The sequence below is a fragment of the Hypanus sabinus genome, chromosome 11 (assembly GCF_030144855.1).
Source record: "Hypanus sabinus isolate sHypSab1 chromosome 11, sHypSab1.hap1, whole genome shotgun sequence".
Classification (NCBI taxonomy): domain Eukaryota; kingdom Metazoa; phylum Chordata; class Chondrichthyes; order Myliobatiformes; family Dasyatidae; genus Hypanus; species Hypanus sabinus.
The window spans coordinates 90,269,523-90,294,103 of NC_082716.1; the positions used below are offsets into that span (position 1 = coordinate 90,269,523).

General features: G+C 47.0%; 1 protein-coding gene across 1 annotated transcript in view; it reads right to left on the bottom strand.

Moving 5' to 3' along the window:
• The window catches only part of LOC132402192 (neurogenic locus notch homolog protein 2-like), a 218,249-nt gene that overhangs the window by 42,083 nt on the left and 151,585 nt on the right, over positions 1-24,581 (bottom strand). The window contains exons 13-21 of the mRNA XM_059984899.1: positions 19,527-19,719; positions 18,199-18,344; positions 17,381-17,494; positions 9,093-9,212; positions 4,862-5,014; positions 3,682-3,910; positions 2,384-2,585; positions 475-628; positions 108-292 (exon numbers count right to left, since the gene is read on the bottom strand). Coding sequence (XP_059840882.1) covers positions 108-292; positions 475-628; positions 2,384-2,585; positions 3,682-3,910; positions 4,862-5,014; positions 9,093-9,212; positions 17,381-17,494; positions 18,199-18,344; positions 19,527-19,719 — 1,496 coding nt within the window. The remainder of the gene's footprint in view (positions 1-107; positions 293-474; positions 629-2,383; positions 2,586-3,681; positions 3,911-4,861; positions 5,015-9,092; positions 9,213-17,380; positions 17,495-18,198; positions 18,345-19,526; positions 19,720-24,581) is intronic.

Here is a 24,581-nt window from a genome sequence, read left to right on the forward strand (position 1 = left end):
CGCTGATGCCAAGTTAGTTTCTCCGGTACCCCTTCAAACTGGTATCGTCTTCCCTGTATTAATGAGATCCAAAACACTGGCTTGAATAGTGGGAGGGAAACACTCACCTCACATGCATAGCTGCCCAGATAATCCTTGCAGGTGGCACCGTTCCGGCATGGGTTCGATGCACAATCGTCCACGTCCAGCTGACAGTAGCTGCCAGTATACCCAGCCATGCACTGACATCGATGGCTGTTGCCAGTGTTGATGCAATTCCCCGAATGCTGGCAAAGCTGCTCAACGGTCAAGCCTAGTCAGGTACAGATCGACGGATAAGAGTTAATGGAACGTCAGCCGGTCAGAGAGCAGGGACAACTTCCTCCCTGCAGAAAGGCTTGTACAAAATGATTTGAGTTCCAGTGGACCACCCTACACGAACAACACCAGAGCTACTGTTTCCTCTGTGCAAGTGTTACACTGTTCCCAACTCACCTCTGCGAAAAGCTGCCACTTGGCATGACACATCTGGCACATCGCAGTACAGCCCAGTCCAACCGCTCCAGCAGTTGCAGTGGTACGTGGCACCTTGCTGCACACACTTGCCTCCGTTCTTGCAGGGTGAGCCGTTGCACAGATTGACCAGGGTCTAATACACAGAACAAGATGGCATCAGCCAGTGAAGACAAGCCATTCATTCCCAATAGCATAGTAATCACATTGCTGGACCAGGAATATTGAGCCCCAAGTAGATCATCAGGAATGCAGGTTCAAAACTCACCTGAGCAAGTGTCAAATTTTCAATTCAGCACAGACAGATATCAGTTTTAAAAGCCAATATTAAGAATGCATGCTTGGTAAAGAATCCTCTCTAACAGTGTCCCTGGGCTCATGACAATAGGATCAGCTTTCTTGAAAGTGGCCCAATGAGACACGTGGACTGGACAAGCTGAGGGCCCAGCACCGTCCCAGGGAAATAATGGTGACGGTGAACCTTCCACACACGCTGAGCAGTACAAAACTAGTCTGTGAAGTAACTGTGACACCCCAACATGTTGCTTCACTTTCCCTTCTTACATGCAGGAGAGACTCTCTGGCCATCAGCTGATGCCACCAGTACAGGATCCAGTCATTGATATAATTCTGCCTGGTCAAGACTGCCACTTCCTTCACTACAATAGTGACCATGTTGAAAAGGGCAGTCACCTGCTGGTAACCCTAGAGTTGTAAAACGTATTATGTATTGTACTTTACTACTGCTGCAAAAAAAAAAACAAATTCCATGACACGTGTGAGTGATGATAAACCTGATTCTGATGTGGGTCTCTATTCTGGACTGAGAGTGGGAAGGGGGCAGGGAGACGGGAATCACGGCTAGGAAAAGAGGAAAGGCAGAGGGGAGGGATCGGGAAGCACAGAGACACATTGTGCAACAATCAATAAACCAATTGTCTGGAATCAAATTACCTTGCCTGGTGTCTTCACCCACTCCAACCCCTACTCCTTCTCTGCTACCTGTCCCATAACTCTCCTGTGACACTCCACCCTCACCATTCCCAACAACCTTTGTTCCCGTCAGATTTACAGATCTGTTCTCTGCTTCAACTTGACAAATACAGTACAAAGTCTGTGTAAAAGTCTTAGGCATCATTGCTCTATATATGTGCTTAAGACTTTTGCACAGTATTGGTTTGAAGATGATAACATCCTTTGAAGGATGCAGAATTGAAACAGTCTCCTGACCCACTGAGCCCACGTTGACCATCAATCACCCATCTACATTCATGATACCACACTCAACCAAGTGACCTCCCAGCCCCATCTTTGGGATGTGGGAGGAAACCAGAGCACCAGGGGACATGCAAACTCTAGAGGGTGGGCCTGTACTCACTGGAATTCAAAAGGATGAGGGGGTATCTCATTGAAACCTTTTGAATGTTGAAAGGCCGAGACAGGGGAGATGCGGAAAGGCTATTTCCCATGGTGGGAGAGTCTAGGAGAAGAGGACACAGCCTCAGGATAAAGGGGCACCCTTAGCCAAAGGGTGGTGAATTTGCGGAATTTGTCATCATGTACCGCTGTGGAGGCTAGGTCATTGGGTGTATTCATAGGCAGAGATTCATAGGTTCTTGATTGAACATGGCATCAAAGGTTACAGGGAGAAGGCCAGGAACCGGAGTTAAGAAGATTAAAAATAAAGGATCAGCCATGATTGAATGGCGGAGCAGACTTGATGGGCTTGATTCTTATGTCTTATGGAGACAGCACCCAAGACCTGCTGCAAAATTAGTTGAGTTGCCTTACAGAAAATGGTCCTGTCCTTGCTAAAACAGACATGACGCAGATGCCTTCCAAGTTTGGCAGTGTAACTACTCCAATGGCTCCTTGCTGTATCACACTTTACCTGGCAGTTCTTGCCTGTGTAGCCAGAGGGACAGGAGCAGCGGTAACTGCCCAGCCCATCGATGCAGATGCCACCATTTTGACATGGCTCCGAGTCACATTCATTGATGTCAAACTGGCAGTTGGAGCCAGTGAAGCCTGGCTGGCAGTGACACGTGTATGAGTTGATACCATCGATACAGGTCCCATCATTGAAGCAAGAGCTGTCGAGATAAAACCAGTCTACTCAGTTCAGCTGACAAGACAGTGCAAGGCAAATTACATCTGCCAGTCAAGATAAATCCTATCTACTGAATAATGAATGCCCTCAAAAGAGCCAATACCCAGCCACAGAAACCACCTTTCCACAACATTGATTACCTCTCCGTGGGGATTACCAAGTTTCCCCCTTCTAACTCAACCACTTCTTAAAATGCTGCATTCCCAAGCTTTGCAAAATTGGGGTGATGGGAGGGACAGGCCGGGGGGAGGGAGGGAAGGGGAAAACAGGGGGGAACACTCCTTAAAGACAATGAAGTTCTGTCTCTCCTTTTCCCAACTTCTTAAAGCTGCTTTTGAGGATTAGTGAGTGGCTGTACTGCCTGGAGAAAACTTCAGCTTATTTATGTGTGCTGATGGTGATTAATAGCAAAAGTGAATGCAGCAATAATGTGTGGGAATCCCCTCCCTCAGCCTCAAACTCAATCACATTCATCTCTGCTCACCCACCACCCACTTTCATCTTCTGAGCATCGCTTGCTTCATATCCTCCTCCCTCCTTATTCCCACCTATTGTCCTGCAGGGGTAAGCTCACCCCGCCTTTTCCTAATATGTCACTTATTTTTGAAATGAAGTGGCAATTTCTAATAGATTATCTTTTTATTAGCATTTGATGCTCTTCTTTCCTTCCCACCATGATGAATAACTATTTGTTACTGTCTCGAAAGACCGTGGGTGCTCGGCTAAAATGAAAATAAGATCAGTGACATTTAAAGAAAAGGTTTGATTAAAAGCTAGTCACATGGATCAAAGACAGCTCATCCATGAATTTGCAGAATGACACAGAAAGCCAACAGGCTAACACATCTCCTGTTACCCTATTTACTGAGTAAACCTATCTTCGGCAATGCTTTCAGATTCAGGCAGGGCTCCCATTGCAATGAAGCAGGCATTCCAATGCTCTGAATGGCAAATACATTAAACAGAACGACCTATTTAGTTAAAAGAGCTTTCCTGTTCTGCTTGATATTTTGATTCAGTCACAATAGTTCCCTTCACGTGGTGCTCCAACCGAAAATGAAAACCATCCATTCCCTTACCTCTCTGTGCAGTCAGGCATATTGTTTTCACAGTGAATCCCATTGAACCCTTGAGGGCAGGCACAGACATAACTGTTGACGTAGTCAGAGCAGTTGCCGCCATTCAAGCAAGGACTGCTGAAGCACTCGTTGATTTCCTGCTGGCATTTGTCACCAGTGAACCCCAAAACACAGCTGCACGAGAATGTGTTGATGCCATCGATACAGGAACCTCCATTCTGGCACGGATCTATGCAATCACAGGATCACATTTAGTGATTAACCAGGTACTCATGGTGCAATATAAACCAAGCTTGACTAAGGAAACAACATCTTTTTGGAACAGAAGTCGTGGATCAGTCACAACTCCTGCTGCTGGGTGTGAAGCTGGCTGTGCTTGTGCTCTGGATTGAAAAGTCATCCCTCACTGTGGTTCTGGTCAATTCCAACAAGACCAGCACCATGGGATTACACGTGGGTCTCACATTTGCAATGGGACCAGATTGCCAGATTTCATGGGCAACTATACTTAGATGTAGATTCAGTGATCCTGTGTCACCATTACAAAGGGAATACTGCCTGGATTGTGGATCATATCCTCAACTGTCATTACTGAAGTGACATGGCTGCCCTCAGAATGGTCTTTGTAGGATCTTGAGTTGTGTTTTCAACCTTATAACTGTGACTGTGTGGGTGGCGGGTGGAGATGCATCTGTACCAAAGGAGGTGCAAGGCTCTCCCTTCTCTCTGCTAGCCTGCAGGTCACACACTGAGAAAGGTGTAGTGCTTGCTCAGCCCCCGATAAGGGTCATATGAAGCCACAGGAGCAAGTGGTGGATGGTCGTAAGAGCAGCTGGGGCATATCACATGTCCTTTTTACATGACCACTGACACAGGCAATCTCTGATATGTATTGATAATGGCTTCAGTCATCTGTCTTGTAAAGTCACTGCCCATAAGGCAAAGGCAAACCACTTCTGTAGAAAACTTTCTTGCCAAGAACAATCATGGTCATGGAAAGACCGTGATTGCCCATGTCATATGACATGCACATAATGAACAAGTGAACCGTGACTACATTTCAATGCGTACCTCACGAGCTGGAAAACCTTTTAGGTTGTGTTTGTGCAGGACTAATGGAAAGCAAGCTTTACATTCAAAGAGAAACTTATAAATGTCATTGCACTATTAATTGACTTACTGGGGGTACAATCATTGATGTTTGTCTCACAGTTCACTCCAGCATAGCCGGGCAGGCACTGACAGTTGTAGCTCCCAGGAGTATTTTCACAAGCACCAGCATTCTTACAAGGATCAGCAACACACTCATCGACATCCACTGAACATCTCCGACCTGCAGGTGAAATATGAATTAGAATCACCCAATGCACTAAGTGAGGACTTTACAAATTCAATACCCACTAAAACAATTCCACTCTACAGGAAGATGAAGCCTAGAGGCCAGATGCCTACATAATAATAGGTTCAACTCTTTTATTGTAGGCCAGCTGGTGGCGTAGTGACATCAGCACCGGACTTCGGAGTGAAGGCTCCCAAGTTCGAAACCAGCCGGCTTCCTTGCACGCTTTCCACCTGTGCTGGGTTGAGCATCCAGCTAGCAACTCGACCTCGTAAAAATAAGAAAGCCTGCTAAAAAAAAAACACCATCACGACAGCATCCCGATAACTCCACTCGGAGTTAAGTGCTTTCTTCTTCTCTCTTTTATTGTGGTAGTTACTGAAATAAAATGATTAATGAAATTTCCCAAAATTTAGAGCATAAAAGTGCACGAACACAACAAGTAACAGTAGTTAGACATGGCATTGGAGCAGAGTTAGGACATTTAACCCATTAATCATGGTTGACATATTCTTACACATTCAGAAGACATAACATAAAGATTTTTACTCCTCATGTATGTGAAGGATTTAAGAAATAAAGTTAATTCAATTCCCTTTCAGCCTCATTCGCTCACTTTCTCTCCTTAATCTTTGTCTGACATGCTTGCTAATCAAGAACCAATCAAACTCCACATTAAATATACCCAATAACTTAGCCTCCACAGCCATTGTGGCAATCAATTCCACAGATTCACCACTATCCACTGACTAAAGAAATTCCTCATCTCTGTTCTAAAGAGACATCCTTTAATTCTGAGACTGTGCCCTCTGCCCGAGACTCTCCCAGGACTGGAAATTCTTCTCCACATTCACTCTCTCCAACCCTTTCAGTATTCAGTAGGTCTCAATGAGATCTCCCCTCATCCTTCTAAACTCCAGCGAGTACAGGGCCAGAACTATCAGATATTCCTCCTGTTAACCCTATTATTCCTGTTACGATTCTCAATCCTCTTCTGAACCCTAACCAACACCAATATATCCTTCCTTAGATATGGGGACCAAAACTGCTCACTATACTGCATAGGCAACATGAGTGAATCTGCAGATGCTGGAAATAAATAAAAACACAAAATGCTGGCAGAACTCAGCAGGTCAAACAGCATCTATGGGAGGAGGTAGTGACGACGTTTTGGGCCGAAACCCTTCATCAGGAGTGAAGTAACATGGGATGGTCGAAGGGAGATAAGAAGTGGGGAGAGGGATGAAGTAGAGAGCTGGGAAGTGATAGGCTGAAGGGAAATGGGCTAGGGAGAAGGTGGAGAATTATGGGAAATAAAAGAGAAAGAAAGGTAGGGTTGGGGGGAGATTATAGTGAGGGGGGAAAAAGAGAGAGAAAGAGAACCAGACTAAAATAATAGACAGGGATGGGGGTAAGGGGGGGGGCAGGGGTATCAACAGAGGTATCACATATGCACTATACTGCATATGTGGTCTGACCAAAGCCTCAGCATTACATCCTTGTTTTAATATTCTTGGCCTCTCAAAATGAATACAAAATTACATTTGCCTTCCTTACGACTAACTCAGCCTGCAAATGAACCTTCAGTCAACCCTACATGAGGACTCCTAAGTGCCTTTCAGGATGTATATTGGATACATTTCTCTGACATTAAATATACCTATTAAAACTTCTGATTTCTGAATTTTCTCCCCATCTAGAAAATAGTCCATACCTTTAATTTCCTCTGCCAAGGTTCACAACTAGACACTTCTGTACACTGCATTTCATCTGCCACTTCTTTGCCCTGGGTCTGCGTCGGGTCTCACCAATATATAAAAGGCCACACTGGGAGACCGTTTCGCTGAACACCTGGCCTCCTCTACTGTCAAAATGAATCCAAACTCAGTTTGGAGGAACAACACCTTATATACCGGCTAGGTAGCCTCCAACCTGATGGCATGAACATTGACTTCTCTAACTTCTGTTAATGCCCCTCCTCCCCATCTTACCCCCATCCCTGACATATTTATTTGTTTTTTTCTCTCTCTCTGCCCATCACTCTGCCTGTTCTCCATCTCCCTCTGGTGCTTCCCCCGCCCCCCCCCCCTTTCTTTCTCCCGAGGCCTCCCGTCCCATGATCCTTTCCCTTCTCCAGCTCTGTATCACTTTCGCCAATCACCTTTCCAGCTCTTAGCTTCATCCCACCCCCTCCCGTCTTCTCCTATCATTTCGCATTTCCCCCTCCCCCCACTACTTTCAAATCTCTTACTATCTTTCCTTTCAGTTACTCCTGACAAAGGGTCTCGGCCTGGAACGTCGACAGTGCTTCTCCTTATAGATGCTGCCTGGCCTGCTGTGTTCCACCAGCATTTTGTGTGTGTGGTGTTTGAATTTCCAGCATCTGCAGATTTCCTTGTGTTTGCCCTTCTGTCGACTCTCTGCTTCTTCAATACTACACACAGTACATCTCTTCCTACCTTTATATCATCTGCAAACCTGGCCACAAAGCCTTCTATTCTACCATCCAGATCATTAACATATAACATGAAAAAGCATCAGATTCAAAACTGACTCATGAGGAACACCACTTGTCACTCGTAGCCAACCAGAAAAGGACCCCTTTATTCCAAATAGACAATAGACTGCAGGTGCAGGAGTAGGCCATTCGGCCCTTCTAGCCAGCACCACCATTCACTGTGATCATACACAATCAGTACCCTGTTCCTGCCCTCTCCCCATATCCCTTGACCTCGCTATCTATAAGAGCTCTACCTAACTCTCTCTTGAATGCATCCAGAGACTTGGCCTCCACTGCCTTCTGGGGCAGAGCATTCCACATATCCACCACTCTCTGGGTGAAAAAGTTTTTCCACATCTCTGTTCTAAATGGCCTACAAGCTTGTACACATGCTTGTACCTTCCCTGTGATACCACAGGCTTCTATCTTGTTTAGCAGCCTCATCTTTATTTTATTTTGAGATACAGTGTGGAATAGGCCTTCTGGCCCTTTGAGCAGATCTGCCCACAACCCCTGGCAACTCTGATTTAACCCAACATTTGTCATGGGACAACTTGCAATCTACCTGGTACATGTGTGGTCTGTGGGAAGAAACCCGAACACCCAGAGAAAACCCACACACTTAGACTCCTCAGAGGATGCTGGGTTTGAACTTTGAACTCTGATGTCCTGTGCTGTAATAGTGTCGATCTAACCTCTACTATACCGTGGCATTCATGAGTAGCCTTCTGAAAATCCAAGTAAACAACATCCACTCACTCTCCTTTTCTATCCCACTTGTAATTTCCTCAAAGAATTTCAATCTCTCCATTTCTAACTGTACTATAAACTCATCTACCTTGTTCCATATACTGTGTGCATTCAAATATTACACACCAACTTGTCCAACTGAAAATAACTGGCCTTGCCAGCATCAACCAAACCTCATTAATTAAGGCATCAAGGCAAGGTTCGGTGGACAAACTGAGGTTTCATTACAGTGAAATATTTTTGACGATTGGGAGTGTAATAGGATATGAATGGAGAACAGGAGCACAAATAGGCCATTCATGCCTTCAAATCGACTCTGCCATCGCATATGATCACAGCTGAACATTTACCTCAGTCGTTACTCTCCCAATCTCTCCCCATGCTATTGATGCTTTTTGGTGTCGTGACCTTCATAATCTAGTGAGTTTCACGGGTTAATCACCTGCTAAGTGAACGCAACTTTCCTTATTCCAGGCCGAGCTGCCTTGCCCTGTAACCTGACATTGTCACCCCCTTTTCCTGACAATAACCCAGGCAAAGAAAGATCTCTTCATATTCAGTCTTTCTAGCCCTATAAGAATATCATCTTCCATTCTGCATCTCTTCAAATCATTCATGAATATAAACCCGGGTGACTCCTTCTGCCCTCACTCTGCTCTCCTACCCACCTGGAAATTTGTCTGGTAAACCCGTGTTGTATTCTCATGGCTAGCAGCTTCCTTCCTAGGTTAAGTGAGTCAAGGTCAAGGTAGTCATGATTTCATTTAACCATCTCAGCTATTGAATGGGCTGGGATTACTTAAAATCCGTATGAAATCTCACCTTGCCAACTCGCCGTGCAAGTGCACACAAAATTCTCATAGTCTTCTGTTTCGCCGCACACGCCACCATTTTCACACGGCTGTGAGGAGCATGGAGCCAGAATAAATTCACAATCCTTGCCTGAGGAGGTGGGAAGGGAAGGTGAAAATACATAAGAACCAGGTAAAGTGTAACTGGTTGCAACATCAGCCCCTACAGTGATGTCAGTGGACACGCACATTCAAATAGCAAGACATCTAAGCTCTTGTTCACCTTAACACAGAGAAGGGCAAAGAGAAAGTTAACAGAAGTCTTCAAAATTGTTGGAATAAGAAAAATGCACTGCAAGATGAGAATTGGTAACCAAGGGATAAAGATTTAACATCTTTTGCAAATGAAACAAAAGGGAGATAATTTTTGTTGTTGAAAGAAAGAAAGCACTTCCTGGTACTGAATGTTTTCTAGAGAGCAATGGATAACACTTAAACTAAATGGCAAAATTGCAGTCTACAGGAAAAGAGAGCAAAGTGAGACTAAATTCAAAGGCTATAAAAAGTCTTTGAATATACTTGAGGCAGGGGTGGACAGGTATTGATAAGCAAGGGGACAAAAGTCACAGCCAGGAATACCAAATGGAGGTTTGTTAGGTCAGCACAATATTAATATATGCCTTTAAGGCCAGAGTGGCCTAATTAGTTTGAGGCATGTTAATTGGCAAGCTCTTTCTAAACATCAGCAGAGACAGGATGGGCCCTCATCTATGCTGTCGAATTCTGATTGAAGACTGCCATGATTCAGTTTACAATCAAAGTCCTGCAACCTTGGGACAGGGCTGATGAAAGTGAAAGGTCGAGAGTACTGATGACAAGGAGAAAGAAATGAACACCATTAAAAGATCTAATACTACAATCTCCACTCTTCCACTTCATCTGGGTTAGAAAAACAGCAATAAACCAGTGAAATAACAGATTATGTCCACAAAATACCATCAGAAACTTTTCGGAGGTCTGTACAACTCAAAATTTCAAAACAAAAGTAATAGTCATAACACGAGCCATTACAGAAAGGCATGCACTTTAAAAACAATTGTTATCTGTACTTTAAGAATGCTTGAGAACGGCCTTCGTTGACTTTCCCATCACTAGAACAGACTAAACCCATCACCCACAGAGTGATCTCCTTCAATAATGAAGCATGATAAAAAAATATCTTTACAAAGGGTTTTAGATAGCAGTTTGAGGGGGAGATTTGACAGTATGTGGAATGAACATTAGATTGAGCAATCTGCAAGGATTAAAGCAGAAATGCACAAAATGTGAGATTAAACATCTTAAGGCTAGCGCAAGTCTAAATCGTTAAACCATAGTGTCAACCAACCGAGCCTCATCGCAGTGAGTGGAATCAAGTCGCAGACATTCTGGCAAGCACTCCAGTCTTATGAGGGAGTGCTGTAGACTAGGCTAAACCACAAGAATGAGATGTTAAAGCAAAGAGTTGACCAATTCCTCAGGTATGACGGAATTCACTATTGCATTATCCACTAGTTAGTAACAATCGCTGGTTTGAGTATTGCAAAAAAAAAGTCGGAGATACCCTGGGACCGACAGAACTGTTGAGCAAATGGTCTTTGAGCAGGTGAGGCAGTGCCCACAGTTTGTGCTGAAGCATCTGAAACCAGCTGTTACAGAAGAACAGAGCTGATACAGTGGTCAGCGCCCGTAGGCAAGCAAGGAGATACCACACGCCTCACCCCCACCCCCAGTCACAAATACAGTAAAGCAAGAGGCATCATCACGGAGCTCTGTCCTCAGCTCCTGTTGCCTTGCACACCACCGTAACTGAGCTCTGTCCTCAGCTCCTGTTGCCTTGCACACCACCGTCACTGAGCTGTGTCCTCAGCTCGTGTTGCCTTGCACACCACCATCACTGAGCTCTGTCCTCAGCTCCTGTTGCCTTGCACACCACCGTCACTGAGCTGTGTCCTCAGCTCGTGTTGCCTTGCACACCACCGTCACTGAGCTCTGTCCTCAGCTCCTGTTGCCTTGCACACCACCATCACTGAGCTCTGTCCTCAGCTCCTGTTGCCTTGCACACCACCGTCACTGAGCTGTGTCCTCAGCTCCTGTTGCCTTGCACACCATCAGTGAGCTCTGTCCTCAGCTCCTGTTGCCTTGCACACCATCACTGAGCTCTGTCCTCAGCTCCTGTTGCCTTGCACACCACCGTCACTGAGCTCTGTCCTCAGCTCCTGTTGCCTTGCAAACCGTCACTGAGCACTACCCTCAGCTCCTGTTGCCTTGCACACCATCACTGAGCTCTGTCCTCAGCTCCTGTTGCCTTGAACACCACCGTCACTGAGGTCTACCCTCAGCTCCTGTTGCCTTGCAAACCATCACTGAGCTCTACCCTCAGCTCCTGTTGCCTTGCACATCATCACTGAGCACTACCCTCAGCTCCTGTTGCCTTGCACACCACCGTCACTGAGGTCTACCCTCAGCTCCTGTTGCCTTGCACACCACTGTCACTGAGCTCTGTCCTCATCTCCTGTTGCCTTGCACACCACTGTCACTGAGCTCTGTCCTCATCTCCTGTTGCCTTGCACACCATCACTGTGATCTGTCCTCAGCTCCTGTTGCCTTGCACACCACCGTCACTGAGCTCTGTCCTCAGCTCCTGTTGCCTTGCACACCACCATCACTGAGCTCTGTCCTCAGCTCCTGTTGCCTTGCACACCACCGTCACTGAGCTGTGTCCTCAGCTCCTGTTGCCTTGCACACCATCAGTGAGCTCTGTCCTCAGCTCCTGTTGCCTTGCACACCATCACTGAGCTCTGTCCTCAGCTCCTGTTGCCTTGCACACCACCGTCACTGAGCTCTGTCCTCAGCTCCTGTTGCCTTGCAAACCGTCACTGAGCACTACCCTCAGCTCCTGTTGCCTTGCACACCATCACTGAGCTCTGTCCTCAGCTCCTGTTGCCTTGAACACCACCGTCACTGAGGTCTACCCTCAGCTCCTGTTGCCTTGCAAACCATCACTGAGCTCTACCCTCAGCTCCTGTTGCCTTGCACATCATCACTGAGCACTACCCTCAGCTCCTGTTGCCTTGCACACCACCGTCACTGAGGTCTACCCTCAGCTCCTGTTGCCTTGCACACCACTGTCACTGAGCTCTGTCCTCATCTCCTGTTGCCTTGCACACCACTGTCACTGAGCTCTGTCCTCATCTCCTGTTGCCTTGCACACCATCACTGTGATCTGTCCTCAGCTCCTGTTGCCTTGCACACCACCGTCACTGAGCTCTGTCCTCAGCTCTGTTGCCTTGCACACCACCGTCACTGAGCTCTACCCTCAGCAGCTGTTGCCTTGCACACCATCATCACTGAGCTCTGTCCTCAGCTCCTGTTGCCTTGCACACCGTCACTGAGCTCTGTCCTCAGCTCCTGTTGCCTTGCACACCAGCGTCACTGATCTGTGTCCTCAGCTCCTGGTGCCTTGCACACCACTGTCACTGAGCTCTGTCCTCATCTGCTGTTGCCTTGCACACCACCGTTACTCAGCTGTGTCCTCAGCTCCTGATGCCTTGCACACCAGCGTCACTGAGCTGTGTCCTCAGCTCGTGTTGCCTTGCACACCACCGTCACTGAGCTCTGTCCTCATCTCCTGTTGCCTTGCACACCATCATCACTGAGCTCTGCCCTCAGCTCCTGTTGCCTTGCACACCACCGTCACTGAGCTCTGTCCTCAGCTCTGTTGCCTTGCACACCACCGTCACTGAGCTCTACCCTCAGCTCCTGTTGCCTTGCACACCACCATCACTGAGCTCTGTCCTCAGCTCCTGTTGCCTTGCACACCGTCACTGAGCTCTGTCCTCAGCTCCTGTTGCCTTGCACACCAGCGTCACTGATCTGTGTCCTCAGCTCTTGGTGCCTTGCACACCACCGTCACTGAGCTCTGTCCTCATCTGCTGTTGCCTTGCACACCACCGTTACTCAGCTGTGTCCTCAGCTCCTGATGCCTTGCACACCAGCGTCACTGAGCTGTGTCCTCAGCTCGTGTTGCCTTGCACACCACCGTCACGGAGGTCTGCTCTCAACTCCTGTTGCCTTGCACACCACCGTCACTGAGCTCTACCCTCAGCTCCTGTTGCCTTGCACACCACCGTCACTGAGCTCTACCCTCAGCTCCTGGTGCCTTGCACACCACCGTCACTGAGCTCTGTCCTGAGCTCCTGATTGCTTGCACACCAGTGTCACTGAGCTCTGTCCTCAGCTCCTGTTGCCTTGCACACAACCGTCACTGAGCTCTGTCTTCAGCTCCTGTTGCCTTGCACACCAGCATCACTGAGCTCTGTCCTCAGCTCCTGTTGGCTTGCACACCAGCGTCACTGAGCTCTACGCTCAGCTCCTGTTTCCTTGCACACCACCGTCACTGAGCTCTGTCCTAAGCTCCTGTTGCCTTGCACACCACCGTCACTCAGCTCTGTCCTCAGCTCCTGTTGCCTTACACACCATCACTGAGCTCTGTCCTCAGCTACTGTTGCCTTGCACACCATCAGTGAGCTCTACCCTCAGCTCCTGTTGCCTTGCACACCACCATCACTGAGCTCTGTCCTCAGCTCCTGTTGCCTTGCACACCGTCACTGAGCTCTGTCCTCAGCTCCTGTTGCCTTGCACACCAGCGTCACTGATCTGTGTCCTCAGCTCCTGGTGCCTTGCACACCACTGTCACTGAGCTCTGTCCTCAGCTCCTGTTGCCTTGCACACCACCGTCACTGAGCTGTGTCCTCAGCTCCTGATGCCTTGCACACCAGCGTCACTGAGCTGTGTCCTCAGCTCGTGTTGCCTTGCACACCACAATCACTGAGCTGTGTCCTCATCTCCTGTTGCCTTGCACACCATCATCACTGAGCTCTGCCCTCAGCTCCTGTTGCCTTGCACACCACCGTCACTGAGCTCTGTCCTCAGCTCTGTTGCCTTGCACACCACCGTCACTGAGCTCTACCCTCAGCTCCTGTTGCCTTGCACACCACCATCACTGAGCTCTGTCCTCAGCTCCTGTTGCCTTGCACACCGTCACTGAGCTCTGTCCTCAGCTCCTGTTGCCTTGCACACCAGCGTCACTGATCTGTGTCCTCAGCTCCTGGTGCCTTGCACACCACCGTCACGGAGGTCTGCTCTCAACTGTTGCCTTGCACACCACCGTCACTGAGCTCTACCCTCAGCTCCTGTTGCCTTGCACACCACCGTCACTGAGCTCTACCCTCAGCTCCTGGTGCCTTGCACACCATCACTGTGATCTGTCCTCAGCTCCTGTTGCCTTGCACACCACCGTCACTGAGCTCTACCCTCAGCTCCTGGTGCCTTGCACACCACCGTCACTGAGCTCTGTCCTGAGCTCCTGATTGCTTGCACACCAGTGTCACTGAGCTCTGTCCTCAGCTCCTGTTGCCTTGCACACAACCGTCACTGAGCTCTGTCTTCAGCTCCTGTTGCCTTGCACACCAGCATCACTGAGCTCTGTCCTCAGCTCCTGTTGGCTTGCACACCAGCGTCACTGAGCTCTACGCTCAGCTCCTGTTTCCTTGCACACCACCGTCACTGAGCTCTGTCCTAAGCTCCTGTTGCCTTGCACACCACCGTCACTCAGCTCTGTCCTCAGCTCCTGTTGCCTTACACACCATCACTGAGCTCTGTCCTCAGCTACTGTTGCCTTGCACACCATCAGTGAGCTCTGTCCTCAGATCCTGTTGCCTTGCACACCACCGTCACTGAGCTCTGTCCTCAGCTCCTGTTGCCTTGCACACCAGCGTCACTCAGCTCTGTCCTCACCTCCTGTTGCCTTGCACACCATCACTGAGCTCTGTCCTCAGCTCCTGTTGACTTGCACACCAGCGTCACTGAGCTCTGTCCTCAGCTCCTGTTGCCTTGCACACCACCGTCACTAAGCTCTGTCCTTATCTGCTGTTGCCTTGCACTCCAGCGTCACAGAGCTCTGTCCTCAGCTGCTGTTGCCTTGCACACAACCGTCACTGAGCTCTGTCTTCAGCTCCTGTTGCCTTGCACACCACCATCACTGAGCTCTGTCCTCAGCTCCTGTTGCCTTGCACACAATAAGTGAGCTCTGTCCTCAGCTCCTGTTGACTTTCACACCAGCGTCACTGAGCTCTGTCCTCAGCTCCTGTTGCCTTGCACACCATCACTGAGCTCTGTCCTCAGCTCCTGTTGACTTGCACACCAGCGTCACTGAGCTCTGTCCTGAGCTCCTGATTCCTTGCACACCAGTGTCACTGAGCTCTGTCCTCAGCTCCTGTTGCCTTCCACACCAGCGTCACTGAGCTCTACCCTCAGCTCCCGGTGCCTTGCACACCATCACTGTGATCTGTCCTCAGCTCCTGTTGCCTTGCACACCACCGTCACTGAGCTCTGTCCTAAGCTCCTGTTGCCTTGCACACCATCACTGAGATCTGTCCTCAGCTCCTGTTGCCTTGCACACCAGCGTCACTGAGCTCTGTCTTCAGCTCCTGTTGCCTTGCACACCACCATCACTGAGCTCTGTCCTCAGCTTCTGTTGCCTTGCACACCACCGTCACTGAGCTCTGTCCTCAGCTCCTGTTGACTTTCACACCAGCGTCACTGAGCTCTGTCCTAAGCTCCTGTTGCCTTGCACTCCAGCGTCACTGAGCTCTACCCTCAGCTCCTGTTGCCTTGCACACCATCACTGAGCTCTGTCCTCAGCTCCTGTTCCCTTGCACACCACCGCACTGAGCTCTGTCCTCAGCTCCTGTTGCCTTGCACACCAGCGTCACTGAGCTCTACCCTCAGCTCCTGGTGCCTTGCACACCATCACTGTGATCTGTCCTCAGCTCCTGTTGCCTTGCACACCACCGTCACTGAGCTCTGTCCTAAGCTCCTGTTGCCTTGCACACCATCACTGAGATCTGTCCTCAGCTCCTGTTGCCTTGCACACCAGCGTCACTGAGCTCTGTCTTCAGCTCCTGTTGCCTTGCACACCACCGTCACTGAGCTCTGTCCTCAGCTTCTGTTGCCTTGCACACCACTGTCACTGAGCTCTGTCCTCAGCTCCTGTTGACTTTCACACCAGCGTCACTGAGCTCTGTCCTAAGCTCCTGTTGCCTTGCACTCCAGCGTCACTGAGCTCTACCCTCAGCTCCTGTTGCCTTGCACACCATCACTGAGCTCTGTCCTCAGCTCCTGTTCCCTTGCACACCACCGCACTGAGCTCTGTCCTCAGCTCCTGTTGCGTTGCACACCGTCACTGAGCTCTACCCTCAGCTCCTGTTGCCTTGCACACCACCGTCACTGAGCTCTGTCCTAAGCTCCTGTTGCCTTGCACACCGTCACTGAGCTCTACCCTCAGCTCCTGTTGCCTTGCACACCACTGTCACTGAGCTCTGTCCTCAGCTCCTGTTGCCTTGCACACCATCACTGAGCTCTGTCCTCAGCTCCTGTTGCCTTGCACACCACTGTTTCTGAGCTCTGTCCTCAGCTCCTGTTGCCTTGCACACCATCACTGAACTCTGTCCGCAACTCCTGGTGCCTTGCACACCAGCGTCACTGAGCTCTGTCCTCAGTCCTGTTTCCTTGCACACCAGCATCACTGTGTGTGTTCCTCAGCTCAGAATGTTGCCTTGCACACCAGTATAAACAGTCCCAGAGTGAAACTATGCAGAGTTTCCTAGCATTTCCCTCATGCATTCTTCTATTACAAGCATCCTCATCACCCTTTCACCTCGAGATCAATGTTCATTTTGGGAAACACAAAGTTATCTGAATACAATTGTGTCTAACTTTGTCCTTCTCGGCCACTGCTTGCGAGAGGCAAAAATGCTGAATTGGCGTACTGGTTCTCACTCTTCCCTCCCCAAGGGGTATCTAAATGCAGTGCTGGAAGAATGAATCTCATACTTACACCTGGAAAAGATTGCTGGGTATTTATAGAACTGGTTTTAGTTCACATGAGACAAACTAATAAAAATGCTCCAAGTTCTTAAGAATGGTAAATGTGGAAAATATGCACTTATGGGGTTGCAGGTTAATTAGGCAAGAAGCTGCGGACTGCCTGGCATGGCGTACACCTCTGGAAGGAGGCTGGGCTGATTTCTGAAACAGATACCCAAACCCATCAGCATATACCTCGACTTATTGCTTGTTTTACATCTATTTCAATGTTTTGGTCGACCCCGTCCTGTTTCAAATTCACTGATGACACAATGCACTGTTTTGCAGTGCAATACATGAGAAATACAGCAGCAACAGTGCACACTGTAATATGTCTTTATAAATTCTTACCAGTATACGGGAGAGAACACACACACTGGTATCCATTCACTTTATCCACACAGACTCCTTTGTTCAGGCAGGGGTTCGATGCACACTCATTTATGTTGATTTGGCAGTTGGAGCCTCAAATTTCAGAAGAATGAGAAAAGAAAATATTATTTTATCCCCTTTATTTCAGGTGCTAGCAAAGCCCTTGTAGACTTTAGAAAAAGGAATTCAAGTTCTGACACCAGTTATAAAACAACTCTTTGCCCCGTGTCACGTTTCCCTTCAATTTCATTGTTTTCTGCAGGTCTGTGACCAACATGACTACCAATTGGTGGCAAAGTTGGAAATGGCTTTTCACTGCAGACCCATGTCCCACACTGGCTTCATATCCTGCAATTCCTTCCCAATGTCATGCAGCAAGTGACCCTTCAAATGCTGCAGGTCCCAATAATTCCTTCAAAAAAGCAGTTTACAAGGTTTGGACATTCATTTATTGTAAAACATGTCATAACGTACACATAACATTTAAAACTGCTTTAAGTACATGAAAATATTGATAAGGGTCAGAATCTATAGTTTGAATTTATCCCAACTTTGAATATTGCTTAATGAGAAGAGGTTAAACTGTAAAGTTTTATAATAGTAGCTTTCTAGTCCCCAGAAACCCACAAAGGAGACCTGAAACTTTAGTGGTCTTTTAAGGAGTTGACGGGTGATAGTGCTGATTAGATACTAGAATGATGCAGGCATATTTTTGTGCCCTCAGAATCAACAGTTTAAAGCTTGGCTTTGGACATAATTAGTTGCCTCCACCAATAGCTTCAGTACTTCTCTCTTACCTTTAAATCCTTTCACACACAAGCACCTGTAGCCATTGACTCGGTCCTCACAGGTTCCTCCCTGTTGACAAGGATTTGATTCGCACTCATTCTTGTCCACGTCGCAGTTGACTCCAGCCCAGCCAGCGTGACATTCACACCGGTAACTGCAAAAACAAAAATAGTAATGTTAAAAGGCAAGAGTTAACTGGATGCATTCGTTGGTTTAAAGTCACGCCAAGAAACACAGCCCTGTAAATCCAAACGTAATTTCAAAAAGTAAGTTATCTGCACTGAAGTCCATGCAATGAGCCCAGGATGAGAGTCTAGAAGAGTGCTCAGGGTCAATGCACTGCACAATATACTACCTCTGAGACGAGGATTTTGATACCTGGTCTACAAAAGGTTCCATTGGAACCAATTTTCTCAGCTACCAATATCCTGAAGATTACCTGGTCACTACGGCATGCCTTTGTGGAAATTGGTGATGTAAATTTTACTTTACAAAAATAGTTGATAAGATAATTCAAAGGATTACTCAATAAGGTCATTTTTATGAAGAGATCCATCAACTTAAAGGGAGCTCAAAGACAAATATGCTGCCTTGAAATTCACCTTCACTGACTGTGTTAACTCTTTCCAATTACTTTCATAGGAAGATTTAACATTCAAAACACAACACATGCATCAAGCATTGTTTAATGCACTGAAAACAAGTACTTCCACATTAAATTCAAAAGCACACATGCAAGCAACGAACAGAAAATGTTGGGTTCACCATATCTAAATGGAAAACTGAGACTTTAGCTCTGACCTTCTTGTACCTATTCTTGGCCTTCAAGTACTGACTGCACGATAAGAATTACATTCCAAATATGTCCTCACAATGACTCATATTTGTAATTTTGTTCATGGTTTCAAAATGTTGAATTCTCCATGCACCTTCCCTCAATGCAATAAATCAAGCTGGAACATATTTTCAAAAAAAAAAACAACACACATTCAGGCAAGTTTGTCTCACCCAGCAAGCCAATCACCATAGGGAAACCAAACTCTGCCTGTATCCCACAACCACATAGGATAAACAGACAACTATCTGCAGGTGGCATTCAGACTCCTGCCCAGCTGGTCTCACAACCATACAGGTAACTGTAAAAATGAAAATAATATTCAAGATAAAAATTAACTGTGGCCCCAAAGTTTTGCTTCTGCCTCCATTGCAACCACTCTCTCGCCCCCTTTATACAAATCTTAATTAGCAGCAAGAACTGTTAACGAAGTAAATAGGTTGCAAGTCAAATGAAAGAGAGACAGAAGCAGCTGTGGAAGGCAGTGTTACTGGAACGGACCTGTTGACGTCATCTACACACGTTCCATGAATACAAGGACCACTCTTGCACTCGTCCACTTCTGATTTACAATAGGGATCATGATATCCTTCCGGGCAGCGGCAAACAAAGCGGTTGATCTCATCAACGCATGTACCACCATTTTGACATGGATTGGAGGCACACTCATCGATGTCAATGTTGCACATGGGTCCTGCAAGCAAACATAAAGCCACACAATTCAGGATTTTGTTTTGTTTCAGATCACATTCCCTCACTCAGTGTATGGGGGGGGGGGGGGGGAGGGGGATAGGTTGGTGTGACTCAATATTACAAACAAAAACATTTCAAAGTAAACTTTTCACCTGTCAATGAACATTTTCAGTCAAGGAAACCAAAAAGATCAATTATTTCAAAAGAACTAAGACCTCTTGAAGTTATCCAATAGTAAGAGCATACCCAGTGGTTAGTCTTGAGCTTATGGGGTGGAGCCATGATTTTTTTTTGTAAGCTTGACGGACAGGGCTTGGGTCTTGTCAAAGCACATTGTCTCAGCACCTGCTGGCTGCACCAAGACTAAAATGACTGTCGGGGAAGATTCCTGTGAGCTTTGAGGAATGAAATTGCAAACCTATTCTTCATGAATTGGTTTATGATTTCATTGCACTAAAGAGCTCGTATTTCAGCCCCACCCTCTCTATCTCTTTAAACACTGAGCCCATTGATTGCAGCCTAGTTATCTGTCACCAACAGAACAAAGAGAAATCACCAGAGGAATTATAATTTGACAGCATGATTTCTAATGTATTAGTCATAGCTATAAATGGATGCAGACGATCCTATATTTATTAAACACAGCACACAAAAGGAATAAAATCATCACAATCACAGCACTGCCAAAATTTAGTCACTCAGATTTACAGTCACAAGGGCAGGCGGAAATATTTGCAGACCATCAGTGTGATGACCATCACTTATCTATCATCCTGTCCGATCAAAAGGGCTGGTGTGGGGGAGGGGTTTAAAACTCCAATTGTGCAACAATACTTAAATATGGAATCAATCCCAAAATTCACGATAGGATCTTAGAATGAGGGAAAACACAGGCCTGCCAGAACCTAAAGGAGTCATTTGTGAAAGAAAGAGGGGAAGGGACTGAGTCAATGAAACCTGTTTTCTACCATCCAGTCTCTGGGTGCCATCATCCTTAGGAGTCAAGTATTTCTGGTGTTGAATTTGGGTCAAGTGCTCCATGTGGAAGTGATGCTGCGAGGAGAGCTACTGTCTCACAGCTTCGACAACCTGGGTTAACCCTAACCTGTGCTGTCGGTGTGGAGTCTGCATGTTCTCCTTGTGACTAGGTGGGTGTATCCCTGGGCCCTCTGGTTTCCTCCCACCTCCTAAAGATCTGCTGGCATGTTAAATGGCCACTGTAAATTATAAAATAAAAAGGGGGTAATTGGACAGATGGAATTTCTCCCCTGGAACCTAACAGCTCCCTCACACCAGTTTAATGAAATATGTACTACATATTTTCCTACGTGCATAAAATCCAATTTTTACTCTGTTGAACTGGAGGGGGACTGACACCCTTGCCGGAAAGTTTGCTAGTGCTGCTCCGGGGGTGGGGTTTAAACTAGATTTGCAGGGGGAGGGGCACCAGAGTGTTAGAGCAGATAGTGAGGTGGAGGAGGATAAAGGTCATGTGAGAACTGCAAGTATAGTGCATGGAGTAAAGCCAGATCTAACATATAAAGAGGCTTTGAGGAAAGAGAAACAGAATAAAGGGTGTAAAGGTAGTAAGGAAGAAGGGCTAAAATGCGTGTACTTCAATGCAAGAAGCATCAGGAACAAAGGTGATAAACTGAGAGCTTGGATACATACATGGAATTTTGATGTAGTGGCCATTACAGAGACTTGTCTGGTACCAGGGCAAGAATGGATTCTCAATATTCCTGGAATTAAAAGGGATAGAGAGGGGGGGGAAAGGGGGAGGAGGGGTGGCATTACTGGTCAGGGATACTATTACAGCTACAGAAAGGGTGGGTAATGTAGCAGGATCCTCTTTTGAGTCAGTATGGGTAGAAGTCAGGAACTGGAAGAGAGCAGTTACTCTACTGGGAGTATTCTATAGGCCCCCTGCTAGCAGCAGAGATACCGAGGAACAGATTGGGAGGCAGATTTTGGAAAGGTGCAAAAATAACAGGGTTGTTATCATGGGTGACTTTAACTTCCCTAATATTGATTGGCACCTGATTAGTTCCAATAGTTTGGATGGGGCCAAGTTTGTCAAGTGTATCTAGGACGGATTCCTGTCATAGTATGTTAACAGGCCGACTAGGGGGAATGCCATACTAGATCTAGTATTAGGTAACGAACTGGGTCAGGTCACAGATCTCTCAGTGGGTGAGCATCTGGGGGACAGTGACCACTGCTCCCTGGCCTTTAACATTATCATGGAAAGGGACAGAATCAGAGAGGACAGGAAAATTTTTAATTGGGGAAGGGCAAATTATGAGGCTATAAGGCTAGAACTTGCGGGTGTGAATTGGGATGATGTTTTTGCAGGGAAATGTACTATGGACATGTGGTCAATGTTTAGGGATCTTCTGCAGGATGTTATGGATAATTTTGTCCTGGTGAGGAAGATAAAGAATGGTAGGGTGAAGGAACCATGGGTGACAAGTGAGGTGGAGAATCTAGTCGGATGGAAGGCAGCATACATGAGGTTTAGGAAGCAAGGATCAGATGGGTCTATTGAGGAATATAGGGTAGCGAGAAAGGAGCTTAAGAAGGGGCTGAGGAGAATAAGAAGGGGGCATGAGAAGGCCTTGGCAAGTAGGGTAAAGGAAAACCCCAAGGATTTTTCAATCATGTGAAGAACAAAAGGTTGACAGGAGTGAAGATAGGACCTATTAGAGATAAAGGTGGGAAGATATGCCTGGAGGCTGTGGAAGTGAGCAAGGTCCTCAATGAATACTTCTTTTCAGTATTCACCAATGAGAGGGAACTCAATGATGGTCAGGACAATCTGAGTGAGGTTGATGCTCTGGAGCATGTTGATATTAAGGGAGAGGAGGTGTTGGAGTTGTTAAAATACATTAGGATGGATAAGTCCCCGGGGCTTGATGGAATATTCCCCAGGCTGCTCCACGAGGCAAGGGAAGAGGTTGCTGAGCCTCTGTCTAGGATCTTTATGTCCTTGTTGTCCACGGGAATGGTATCGGAGGATTGGAGGGAGGCAAATATTGTCCCCTTGTTCAAAAAAGGTAGTAGGTATAGTCTGGGTAATTATAGACCAGTAAGCCTTACATCTGTGGTGGGAAATCTGTTGGAAAAGATACTTAGAGATAGAATCTATGGGCATTTAGAGAATCATGATCTGATCAGGGACAGTCAGCATTGGCTTTGTGAAGGGCAGATCATGTCTAACAAGCCTGATAGAGTTCTTTGAGGAGGTGACCAGGCATATAGATGAGGATAGTGCAGTGGATGTGATCTACATGGAATTTAGAAAGGCATTTGATGAGGTGCCACACGGTAGGCTTATTCAGAAAGTCAGAAGGCATGGGATCCAGGGAAGTTCGGTCAGGTGGATTCAGAATCCGCTTGCCTGCAGAAAGCAGAGGGTCGTGTTGGAGGGAGTACATTCGGATTGGAGGGTTGTGACTAGTGGTGTCCCACAAGGATCGTTTCTGGGACCTCTATTTTTCGTGATTTTTATTAATGACCTGGATGTGGGGGTAGAAGGGTGGGTTGGCAAGTTTGCAGATGACACAAAGGTTGGTGGTGTTGTGGATAGTGTAGACGATTGTCGAAGATTGCAGAGAGACATTGATAGGATGCAGAAATGGGCAGATGGATTTCAGCCCGGAGAAGTGTGAGGTGGTACACTTTGGAAGGACAAACTCCAAGACAGAGTACAAAGTAAATGACAGGATACTTGGTAGTGTGGAGGAGCAGAGGGATCATGTCCACGGATCCCTGAAAGTTGCCTCACAGGTAGATAGGGTAGTTAAGAAAGCTTATGGAGTGTTAGCTTTCATAAGTCGAGGGATAGAGTTTAAGAGTCACAGGGTAATGATGCAGCTCTATAAAATTCTGGTTAGGCCACACTTGGAGTACTGTGTCCAGCTCTGGTCGCCTCACTATAGGAAGGATGTGAAAGCATTGGAAAGGGTACAGCGAGATTTACCAGGATGCTGCCTGGTTTAGAGAGTATGCATTATGATCAGAGATTAAGGGAGCTAGGGCTTTACTCTCTGGAGAGAAGGAGGATGAGTGGAGACATGATAGAGGTATACAAGATATTAAGAGGAATAGATAGAGTGGAGAGCCAGCGCCTCTTCCCCAGGGCACCACTGCTCAGTACAAGAGGACATGGCTTTAAGGTAAGGGGAGGGAAGTTCAAGGGAGATATTAGAGGAAGGTTTTTCACTCAGAGAGTGGTTGGTGCATGGAATACACTGTTTGAGTCAGTGGTGGAGGCAGATACACTAGTGAAATTTAAGAGACTACTCGACAGGTATATGGAGGAATTGAAGGTGGAGGGTTATATGGGAGGCAAGGTTTAAGGGTCAGCACAACATTGTGGGCCAAATGGCCTGTACTGTGCTGTATTGTTCTTTGAAAGATCTGGGCAATGAAAACCATAAACACCTTTTCATTCTCATTTCCTTTGACCCCTGCTCCTGGCTCAGTGGTAGCATTATCATTTCTGATTCCACCCCCATCCAGGGTACAGGCCAACACTCCTTTAAAGAAGCAGAGCATCTCTGCTTTTTTCATGTGCTGCCTTCCCAATTGATTGTTGAACTGAAGCCTCAGATGAAGCTGGCACAACGTGAAAGCGCCTGTTTCCTGGGAACAAGGTCTATATTTACACCTCACCAATACGCAACTGGTTTGTGACACCAACTGGCTGCATGACCTTGCTCTATACAAACCGGCTGGCACACCATTCCCTCCCATGGGACTGATAGGTTGATTTTCACTTAGGCTAACTCATTAAAAAGCAACCTTATAAATGGTTTGAAGAGCCAAGTGCTTTGAGTGCCAATGTGCCAAACCCATTCA